At 31.2% G+C, this 12,323-nt stretch overlaps 1 protein-coding gene across 1 annotated transcript in view; it reads right to left on the reverse strand.

Moving 5' to 3' along the window:
* LOC107445356 (nose resistant to fluoxetine protein 6) overlaps positions 1-6,143 on the reverse strand; it is a 63,674-nt gene extending 57,531 nt beyond the window's left edge. The window contains exons 1-2 of the mRNA XM_043043794.2: positions 6,103-6,143; positions 5,502-5,791 (exon numbers count right to left, since the gene is read on the reverse strand). Coding sequence (XP_042899728.2) covers position 5,502 — 1 coding nt within the window. The 5' untranslated portion in view covers positions 5,503-5,791; positions 6,103-6,143. The remainder of the gene's footprint in view (positions 1-5,501; positions 5,792-6,102) is intronic.
* Between the last annotated feature and the right edge of the window lie 6,180 nt (positions 6,144-12,323).

Genomic DNA, 12,323 nt, shown 5'->3' on the forward strand with positions numbered 1-12,323 from the left:
AATATCTACTTTATCTTGGAAAAGAAGCAGTTTTATATATATGCCAGAATTATAAAAGAAATCTTGATAGTTACAGATATTTCATTTTTTTCGAAAAAAATGCTGGAATGAAATGTTTTACGTACCAGGGTTTTCTCTTTTCCGTCTTGCTATATAAGGGCTTTCACCCATGAATGCCATAGGGAAAGTTTAAATTAATTAGTTTGTACACGATACCAGCGTGCCAAACTCGATCGAATGCTTTGCTGATGTCAAGCATGAGAAATGCAGTTGTCTGTTTGTTGTGCAGGCCCTTACCAATGAAGTCAATGATTCGAAGGAGTTGTTTGGTGGTATCTTAAGTTTTTTCTGAAACCGTACTGCTCATTAGGCAGACAGCCTAGAAAAGGCTTTATTCTGTTATACAATATACGTTCTAGAATTTTACCAAAAATACACAATAGGCTGATTGGTCTAAAGCTCTCGGGTAAGGTTAGGTTTTTGTTTGCTTTGGGAATCAGAATAATGGAAGCATTCTTCCAGTTTGTGGGAAAATAATTTAAGTGCAGACAGGCATTGTAAATATCTGTTAAGGTGGAGATGTAAGTATTTGGTAAAAGTTTAACCATTTTATTCTTAATATTGTCATCACCTGGTGCCTTCTTTGATTTTAGTTTCTTGCTAATATTTTGTACTTCATAATTATTGGTGGGTTCAGAGGGAATCTTGGGAATTAGAGACTAGGAAGTCCGAGACAGTGGTTTAGTAAAGTTTGTGCAATTTTCTGTTATATATAACGTTTTAAAACTTGTATTTTTCGACGGTATCGAAAATCTCTTAAAACTCCTCATGCAACAGAAAAAAAGTTGATCCCCAGTGCTATTCATTGTAATTGGTATCGATCTTACTAGTGATACTAGTAGGTTAAAGAAGTAATGTTGTTCTTTGATAAATTTTCATCAATAAATTTTAAAAGCCAAGTTCTTTTTAATCATGTTTTTTAGTATTTAACTTTAAAAGAAGCAATTCTTTAGACACACCTCCTGCGCACAAGACAAAAAGTCAGTAAGAAGACAGTTTGAAAAAGAGTGAAAGACGTACGTACTTCAAAGAGAAGTACTGGCCCAGTTCTAAGATGAACGCTTTCGAATTTATTATTTGTATAATTTGTTTGTTATGTGAATCGTCCATATTCATGTAAAGTTATTTGTCAATGTATAATTTTGTTTACTGGAAGAAATCCTTATTTTCATATTCAAAGTCGCCTGGCCACACCTGCCAAATCACAAATTCAGAAGTGAGATCGTAAAGAAATTGGATATTGAAGGAATTAGATCGATTTAAATCAATTTAAAATTATTTTTGATTTTCATCAAGATAAATATATATTTGATTCTAACGAACAATAAATAAGCGAATGATGTTCTTTCTGATGTTCTGACGATACTTTCGATTCTTGTCAATCTCATCTCAGCAAGTATAAAAGGGGTATGTAGATTTTTAATCATTAAAAATGATTCTTGATGATATTAAAGAAATAAGCATTGCATTGAGGAATTATAAAACAGTTAAAATAACTACATAAATTCATATTTGATGAAGAAGGTGATCGTTCTAGTCGAAAACTATTAAGAAATTTTAATGGTTTTGATTTCACAATTGAAAGCGAAGAATTTAAAAATAAGTTAAAGTATATTGAAAAACAAATTCACACTTAACGAAATAAAAACTGTTTCTAATATTCTCAATTTTTCCTTTGAAGGTATAAAACAGAAATAGCTAAGAATATTTTGACCTTGTTACTGGATTTAAACCAAATGGCAGAGCTTGTGAACGACGCCAACGCGTCCAGCTCTTAGTCAGAAAAAGAAATAAATAATCATAGAAGTGAAACTGAAACTTCGAAGCCAGCTAATCAAAATATGATAAATAAAAAGATTGAAAGTATTTTTTCAATGCAGTGCAATGTTGAAAACAAAAATTTTGATTCTAGTAAAGATGACAAAAAAACATTTAGAAGTTTTGAATTTCAAAATGTTGCTATTAATTATTTTGATATCGAAAGTACTATTTTTAAGTATAATGCAGAATCACATGAAAATATTGTTCATTGGCTCGAACATTTCGAAAATATTTCAAAATTGCTTCATTTGTCTGATTTGTAAAAATTTATTTTTGCTAAAAGATCTCTTGGTGGTAACACCTCTTTATTTGCCAGAACTGTACCAGAAATAAATTCATGGCAAAAATTAAAAGAAGCTTTGATTGATTAATTTTCTTTTGAAATTAATTCTGTTAATTTGCATGATCTTTTGAGTAGACGTAGAATGATGGATTCTGAATCCGCGCAAGAATATTATTTGAAAATGAAAGAGTTGTGTAATTTCGGAAAAATAGATGCTGCTTTTATGCATTATGCAATTAAGGGGATTAACGATAAACATGAAAACAAAATTGTTTTGTATGGTTGCAAAAATTAGAACTTAATATATTATAAAAACTTAAAGTTTATGAAATAATAAAAAGTGATTTTGCAAAGAGTAAAAGTGCTTTCGATGAAATCAAAACAAAACATGACTTTGATAGTAAATATAATTCCTATGATAGAACAAAAGCAAAATATGATGATAGGTATAATGTAAGAAAAATTATTGCAAATAGGAATAAAAACAAATATGAAAATAAAAATGAAAAGATAAGGTGTTGAAACTTTTAATAATAAAATTTGTTACAATTGTGGTTCAAGAAATCATATTTCAATATATTGCATACTAAAGGATAAGGGTTTAAAGTGTTATAAATGTGAAGCATTTGGACACAAAGTTTAACAATGTCCAAAATTAAATGCAAAAAATGGAAATTGCTACTTTAAATGTTAGTGTGGAGCCAAAATTGCTTAAAATGATAATGGTTGATAACTTAACTGTGAAATCTTTGATTGATAAAAGATTAAGTAAAAATAAATCATTTCTATCCAACTTCTTACTTCTTTAATCGCCCGTACGATCCCTTTTCATATAAAACAGATATGTCAACTGCTCTGGTTTCAAACTAAGCTTTGCAGATTTTCGGTTAATTTTGCAAACTCTTTAAAAGACTTAAAACGGCTTAACTGTAAAAAGTAATATAAATAATAAGTAATAATGTTTCATACAAACACATGAATTATTTAGTGCTGAGTAAAAAGATCCTATAAATCGAATTTACTAAACCAAGAATCATACATTAAACGACTGCCACTCGAAAATATTTATCCGCTGACCGGGGCAAGTTGGCATCTCTAACAAATATCCCTATAAATCGAATTTACGAAACCAAGAATCATAAATTAAACGACTGCTACTCGAAAATATTTATCCGCTGTCCGGGGCAAGTTGGCATCTCTAATAAATATCCCTAAAATCGAATTTACTAAACCAAGAATCATACATAAAACGACTGCTACTCGAAAATATTTATCCGCTGTCCGGGGAAAGTTGGCATCTCTCATAAATATCACTATAAATCGAATTTACTAAACCAAGAATCATACATTAAACGACTGCCACTCGAAAATATTTATCCGCTGTAAGGGGCAAATTGGCATCTTTAATAAGTATCCCTATAAATCGAATTTACTAAACCAAGAATCCTACATTAAACGACTGCCACTCGAAAATATTTATCCGCTGTGCGGGGCAAGTTGGCATCTCTAATAAATATCCCTGTAAATCGAATTTACTAAACCAAGAATCATACATAAAACGACTGCCACTCGAAAATATTTATCCGCTGTTCGGGGCAAATTGGCATCTCTAATAAATATCTCTATAAATCGAATTTATTAAACCAAGGATCATACATTAAACGACTGCTACTCGAAAATATTTATCCGCTGTCCGGGACAAGTTGGCATCTCTAATAAATATCCCTATAAAACGAATTTACTAAACCAAGAATCATACATTAAACGACTGCCACTCGAAAATATTTATCCGCTGTCCGGGGCAAGTTGGCATCTCTAATAAATATCCCTATAAATCGAATTTACTAAACCAAGAATCATACATTAAACGACTGCCACTCGAAAATATTTTTCCGCTGTCCGGGACAAGTTGGCATCTCTAATAAATATCACTATAAATCGAATTTACTAAGCCAAGAATCATACATTAAACGACTGCCACTCGAAAATATTTATCCGCTGTCCGGGGCATGTTGGCATCTCTAATAAATATCCCTATAAATCGAATTTACTAAACCAAGAATCATACATTAAACGACTGCCACTCGAAAATATTTATCCGATGTCCGGGGCATCTCTAATAAATATCCCTATAAATCGAATTTACTAAACCAAGAATCATACATTAAACGACTGCTACTCGAAAATATTCATCCGCTGTCCGAGGCAAGTTGGCATCTCTAATAAATCAGGGATGCCAACTGCTCCGCTTTCTACAAAAGTTGTAGTAAATTGGTATCGAATTAAAGAGTAAAACTTATAGAATTAGGGTACTTAGGCCCACTTTTTATAAGAGTAACCACGTGTTAAATACAATAAAGTTATATTTCACATAATACTGTGATATATAGTAAAAATTAGTAAAACCTTTATGTATGTCAGTTTAATTGAGTATTCCGTTATAATGGGGGCCACTCCCACTTTGATCCTCAGAGATTGATTTATTTGCATTTAGTGGTATTCAATATCTTATTGAATTATATTTATAATTCCAATAATTTAAAAGATTCATTACCACCTTTAATATAAAAATGAAACTCCTACTCCCATCCACTCCTTACCCAGAATTTAAATTGGCAAATATACAGCTCTGTGCTATCTAAGCTAATCACGAAACTCCAAAAAATTCTTTGCTAAATTGTTAAGAACGTGCAATATACACAAGCTTGCCAACTTTAGAAGCTTTTTGCAAAACTTTCTTCTAGTGGTAGCTAAATTTATGCTTTAATGTATTATTCTTTTGTTTATAAATTTGATTTAAAGTTATTTTTCACCCCACTATCAGGGGTGAAAGTTGATATATAGCAAGACGGAAATGAGTAAAAGCTGGTAACAAATAAATTTAACTTTTAGCTTTTTTTCGGGAATAATATAATATCCATAACTACCAAATTTTTTTAACCGAAAAAATTTAAATAGTGAATTGCTTCTTACCCGAAAATAAATGTGCAGTGAATTATTTATTGTTAAGATTAGATTTACTCCCCCTGAAAATTATCTATTATTGAAATAGTTCTACTACCAGTATTTTCTCTTTTCCGTTCCGCTTTTAGGCCTGCGCACTACTTGTAAACGATTCGAAAGCTTATATAACAAGACTCTTCCGTCCATCTATCAAGGGTGAAGATTTTAAATTGTTAGCAAAATCACCAAACGTACTGTCAGCTTCAGTTGTTAATTGCTATCCCCTTAATGATGTATTTTGAAGAAGAAAACACATAGTAGAGTAAGCAGCCCTGTTTACGTATAACAAGGATGCCACAGGCCACAATAATTGTTAAAAAAAAATGGTAGAAACTCAATTCAGTTTTATATATTTCTTATTTCTTTAATTAATCAATAGCAACTACCACTATGACTTACATTTTAAATTATTCACATTTAAAACATTAACACTTTTAATATATCTCATCTCCATTCCTCCTCACTACTCCTAATCATCTATTTGTTTCTACAGATGAGTTGGATAATGTGATTTCTACCATTTTTTTAATATATTTTCGATAGTATTTTGAAAAAAAAATATGCTTAAAGAACTTGCTTATATTAATTACTATAAATAACCTTTTGCATTTTTCTTTTAAACTTCTGAAGTCACCCGTGTCAACCCTGCTATAAACATAATCGCTTACAGTTAATCTATAACAATGGCTGAAGTTAAACCAATACGAAAAACAAATCTTTCGAACATATCTCCGCATCGGACAAATCGAAATTTGTAAACGATATTTAGTATCGGTGGCTAAAATCGCCCTTTTGTCAATATCCAAATTTCATGACCCGAGCATAAATGATTTTGGATTTTACGCAAAGATTCGGTCTAGCATTCCGTAACAACGAACAAATGAAACTTATACCGAGTTACAATATAAGAAATTTTGAAAAAAAGAAAGAGTTACAGCTTACCAGCAATATACGATGGCTGTCCCTTTTAATGTTAAGTGGATAGATTAGCAGCGTGACTAGACATACGATTATTTGGAAGGCTTACAATCATGTTCATTCTAATTGTACACCTGTTGTTTGCATGTGGCCTTTGACGTGGCAGAAGTTTTTTTTTTATCCGCCAAGAACTGATTATNGATCCGCCAGGCACTGATTATCAATCCTGATAAGAATCAGGGCTAAGGAGACTGAATATGAAAAAGAGAATAAAAGTTTCATTTTTTCTCTTAAATTTGCATCAACACGTTTCTTTTCCTTACGCTCCTTTACTGATATTTCACAATTTAAATTTAATGCAAAAAAGTATTAAAAGAACTAAACACTCAAATTGAAAAACAAATTTTATAAAACCTACCATTTTTTTAATCATACTATAAATTTTCACCTTCCAATGAGATGAACCGGGTTCGAAACAAAGCAATGACTGTTCGATACGAATTCCGTATCCGGCTTGCACCTACCACAATGCTGACGTAAAATATCCTCAGTGGTAGACGAATCATGGGTTAGAGTCCCCTTGCCGTTGGCAAACCATGGGAGTTTTTTCTTTTTTGTTTCTGTTTTTCCTCTCCATGTAACGCAAATGCGGGTTAGTTCCCTCTAAAAGTCCTCCACGAAAGCAAATTTTGACCAATACTTGATCCAGGAGTTCCCTTGTCTTCTGAATTGGGTTCAACATTACAAGGCTACGGTGTTGAACATTAGTAGTCGCAAACCCAAAAAATTGGTTGTGCTGTTGAACGACGGATAATGCAAAATATATAGAGTGTTTGAGTCGTAGTAGCTCAAGGGATAGAGAATTCACCTCCCAATGAAGTGACCCATGTTCAAATCCCATCGGTGGCTGGTCGATATGAAATCTGTTTTTGGCACGCACTTGCCACAGTGGATACGCACATTCTTAGTACGACGCTTATCGTCACTCAAAATTAAAATCAAGAGAAATTAGATTTCTGGAACATTTCAAAGATTAAACGATTTTCGATTAAACAAAACTACCTCGGGAAATCTCCATCGGCAAATAGTAAATTAAATACGGATAAAGTAATTCAAATAAACAATTAGGTTAAAATCTTACAGTGTCACCCCCATCATGGGACTAACTCGAAAACAACAGTAACTTTTGGACTTGACCTTTCCTCAAATTAGTAACTTTTATCACGCAAAAAAATACGATATAAAAGCAGCCGAATGAAAGGGTTAGGAAAGCGAACAATCAGAGTCTACTCTCTAGATTGATACCGCAAGTCAATATGAGTATACATGGTAAGTCTCTCTCTCCATCTATTCTAAATTAATGTTTACATTAATGTTGTAATGCTAAAATGGATTCGTAAATGCTAATACTAAAATAGTTAAATTATAAATAAAATGTTATTTGTTTAAATTTAAGACGTGTAAGTTTCTTTATTTAATGTAATATTAATAACTATACGATACGGCTACTAAAAACGCAACATTAGATTCGATACCCTTACCGTCGAGCTAACCACGGATGGTATTCCTCTTTAAGTAACACAAATGTGGGTTAATTCCATCAAAAAAGTTCTTCACGAAAACTAATTTTTCTCAATGCTTGAACCGGGTGTTTACTTGTCTTCTACGTTGGGTTCAAAATTACAATAATGAGAAGTTGAACGTTGATAGTCATGATCTCGGAGTTCGATTGGCTGTTCAATTACGGTAGAAAAATAAAATGAAACATTTAGAATGGTAAGTAATTTAAAAGTGACAGTGATGCCTGAAAGGCACTCTTGGGGTTAATAGATTTTAATTACCATAGATCTAGCGATAACTTAAAATCTTTAACAATTCGTCAATTATTGCATTAAAAAAAATTAAGAATTCATTTTATTGATATGATATATTTGTATTTTATTGATATCCGTCTGTTTTGTTGCATTTATTCAAGTACTTCATCGAATCTGATTCGGGTGTGCGGATTTAAAATTTAAAATTAATTTTTTTCGGAAAGCTAAAACAAAAAATTTTTAAAAAATTATATTTTCAGTTTCATTTATTTTTTGTCTGAATTCAGTTTTGTTTATTTTTTGTCTTTATATACATATGTAGACATATTTTTTTGCTCCTTTGACAAAGGAAACACATGATTTTCACGTATCGCATCATAAACTGAAATTTCATCTTCGCTTTCTGCTTACCACTCCCTACAAAGCAGAGTCGGGGGGACATTTAATTTTCACTCGAATAGTTTTTTAAATACCCTAATTTTTAATGTATAGGTAATTAAAATGAATTAAAACTATAATCTCTAACTTGAATTAGATTTAATATCAGGGACTCAAATATATCAAAGATCTGTTCAGAAATCTTACGCTACAGAAAACAAAGAAAAATTGTTCCTCCGTGTATTTAATGGGTGTTGGCAACTGAAAACTATTGCAAAGAGTTTACGAATCACTATAATCGCTACCGCTGTTATAGGTATTCAACATAACATTACATTTTGTTTTACTGCGCACAAACTATGAGACGAGGAATTATGAAGGTGCATAGAGAAACGTACTGGAAGTTTGAGTGATTAAATAGATAAAATTTCACAATTGTTTCTCACAAAATTTTAACATTCAATAATTGGTTTGGGAATTGTTTAACTTACAGTTAAAACTCAGTGTGTAACATCGCTACTCTGCAGAACGCAGAAATGCAGAGACAGAGTTGAAATTGAGTGTGCAGAAGGGGCCACATGTGTGTGCACATCTAGTGTATTAGACATTGAGATTTTTCATTATATATTGTTATTGATTCGAACGTTGAAGCCATATTTTCGATAATTTTTCTAACTTTAGCCATATAGATGTTTGTTGCTAGACAAGAAGAAATATTTTTTTCTCTTGTCTCTTGAATTTTATTTTTTTGCACTATGTCTTTTCGTAATAATTGAAAATAAAAAAGAGGAAAATGCTAGCCCTAATTTCGTCATCGTTTAGAACAATTGTCATTTTTCAACTTATATCTATTCAAATTTTCTACGAAACTCTTTTGTGTTAGTCTTATTATATATATACAAACCACATTAGTCTGCACTGCAAAACATAACATTACTAGCAAAAACTATAATCAGTGAAATTTGAATTGAAAATTGATATCCAATTGCAGTTGGTGAATTTTTTTAAATTTGTTTTTCTTTTTTTTTGCTTTTCATCGTGGATTGTTGATTCATTTCACACAGCTTGTTGCTTCGTAATACTTATATTCTGAGTTTGATTCATAATTACAGAAGTATGTAAAATAATTAAGATTTTACAGAAGAAAAATATCGAACTTGAAATTTTCAAGTTTGATAACAAATTTCGTAACATTCAATTCATTGAAGGTTTCGAAATTTGTTAGTTTCTGCGATCAATCTAATTAAACGATCTGGACTAATTAAAATATACTAACTCAAAATAGTAAAAAAAGTTAATTGTAAATATGCACAAATAACTGAAAAAATATGATAAAGGGCTAAGCAAAAATATTACTAATTGTGAAAATATAAATAATTTGTACGCTACTTATTTGTATTGTATTTGCCTTATATATTAACAATATATAAAAGAAACCTGAAGTACCTTTAACGGATGAAATAATTTTGTCATCACAAGCCGTAGTATTGGATAATTGGGAAAACCGTGATTTAGAATAATTGTTTTCTTTATCCTCTACTTGTAAAGAGATTTTCGATCAAATGTTCCGAAAACAAAAAAATAAAGAAAAGAAAGAAAAACTCTTGAAAATTATGTTTGATGTCATTATATGTTTAAAATCGCTGGAATATGAAGATGAATGTTAAGTTCTATCTCATTTTCCCTCCTTGTTTTAGTCTGTTTATCGACAGTAAGACAAATAATATATATTTCCAAAGATTTATATTCATAGAATTAGCGAAGAGAAGTAGAAATGATTGCAAATCAGAGGTGGAGATTAGTTAGCGACATTTGTAGGAAGTATAAAAAGAAGAATGTATGAAAGTAGGATTTTTTTTTCTGCGCAGACAATGATACGGACAAAAAATAAATATCCAAGAATTCCATTAAGCCAGATCAGATCACGTAGTCACTGGACAAACTTGATAAGCCATCGTAATACCCATCTCTATAGAATTAATCTGGAGATTATTGTTAATTTATTTCGAAATATTTTCCTTTAAGATGAATGTGTTTCAATAGCTATTTTCTAAGTTAAATTCGAATAAAATATTAAAGAATTAATTTAAAAAGAATTAATTAAAAAAAATCGGAAGAAAAGAGCCTACGTTATTACGTTAAAGTAACCATTAAATAAAGAAAATATACAAAATCGAAAAACTTTTTCAGTGAAATTTCTAATATACAACGAGAAAGACCATGGAATGCGAAGCATTAACGAGACGTCCTAAGAGCAGAGCCTTCAATTAAGACACAATCTGCATGCCCTTTACAGGGAACGTATTTTTCTTTTATCAGATTTCAGCCCCTCTCCCCATTGAAAAACAACGATAAACATTGTATCCGAAAATTTTCGAAAAGTCAATGTGTCAAAAGTCATTTGCAACGTTATTTCAGAACCCCGTTGTCTACAAGCTACAAGACTACTTTCGGGGGTACATTACTTCAAAGAATGTAATCTATATTTATTGTATGTTTTTATTTACTTCTGTTCTTTTGTACAATGATAAAGTATAAAAAAAAATAGATTTTGAAGTTTATTATAAAAAAGTGCATAATTTTCTGAAGTTATATCTAGTTTTTCAAATCCATTTCAAAAACTAAGAAAGTAAACAAAAGGTCGTAGCATACACAGATGTTTTTTGTTGACTTTTTCACGACTTTTACAAATTCATTCACTTTATCTAAAAATGCTACTAATAAATGATATAAATATAGTTATTGCCCAATTGAATAATCAGTATTTTTGCAAATAACTGTCTTCGTTTTACAATGCACTAAGTTGATTAGAAAAATGTCTTAAGTACGCTTTTAATCAGCCTGATTAAGAGACGCTGTGGTTCAGGGAATGGAATGTTCCTCTCCAAATGAGGTGACTTGGTTCGAATATAAGCGTTGGCTGGTTGATATGAATTCTTTTCCCGATTCGCATCGACCACAGTGCAGATGTAAAATATCCTCAAATGTAGACGGATCAGGGGTTAGAATCCCATTGCCGTCGGGCTATATGTGGAAGGTTTTCGTGTCTTTCCCCTCATGTAACGCAAAAGCGAGCTAGATTCATCAAAAAGTCTTTCTCGAAGGCTAGTTTGCCCCAATGCTTGATCAAGGTGTTCTCTTGCCTTCTGGGTTGGGTTCAAAACTATAAGTCTACGGAGTGGATTAATGAAAGTCAAAAAATTCAGAATTGAGCCGGCTCTTTATCACTAGTAACATAATGAAGTAAAATCAGTCGTAAACTTTTTAGACTCAGTGTAGTGAGACCTAATACCTTAAGGGTTATTAAATAAACCAGTCTTTACTCAATTAGTCTGATTTTTTTCCTGACTATTTGAAATATACATATTATGCATGAAAATCATACAAACACATAAAATAACTGTGAAAGCTTAATGTAAGTAATCTTTTTAAAGAGTAATTGTAATGAACCATAATGCAATTATTGGTAAATTTTTCACACATTTCCTAATTAGTCAAAACAATGGGTTAATAGTAATAAATTTCAAAAATATCATGCGCTTTAAAAAGTACTGAAGAATTTTCTAATTTACCTGACATATTGAAAAATGATGACAGCAAATGCAGCGAACAAGACTTCTCAACTAACTTATCATCGAGCTATCTTACGCCTTTACCATCCCATTTGATATATTCTCTGTCTTAAAGAACGTCTGAGTTTCGCAATTGGGTATAATATGAAAAAAGCACAACTACTTCCACTCCGAAAATTTTACTGAGAATAATATTTACCTTTTAGTTTAATTAATAAGCTGAGTTTTAAATATGTTTACTAAATTAATAAACTTAGATAAAACAACAAAATAAATTATTTCAAAAGGAACTAGACTAATACATTTCCAACCTGACGAGTAGCGACTCATAACAACACATTTCGTTTAATGTTTACTTGTCGCTAGAAATCAGGTTCGCAGTAAATGCTGCTTACTAGTTAAATTTAGTAGGAATAACACGACCTGTGACGTAGCTTATAGTATACCCAATTAAGGTTCCATGTTAAAAACAGA

The sequence above is a fragment of the Parasteatoda tepidariorum genome, chromosome 1, assembly GCF_043381705.1.
Source record: "Parasteatoda tepidariorum isolate YZ-2023 chromosome 1, CAS_Ptep_4.0, whole genome shotgun sequence".
In the NCBI taxonomy this organism is placed as follows: Eukaryota; Metazoa; Arthropoda; class Arachnida; order Araneae; family Theridiidae; genus Parasteatoda; species Parasteatoda tepidariorum.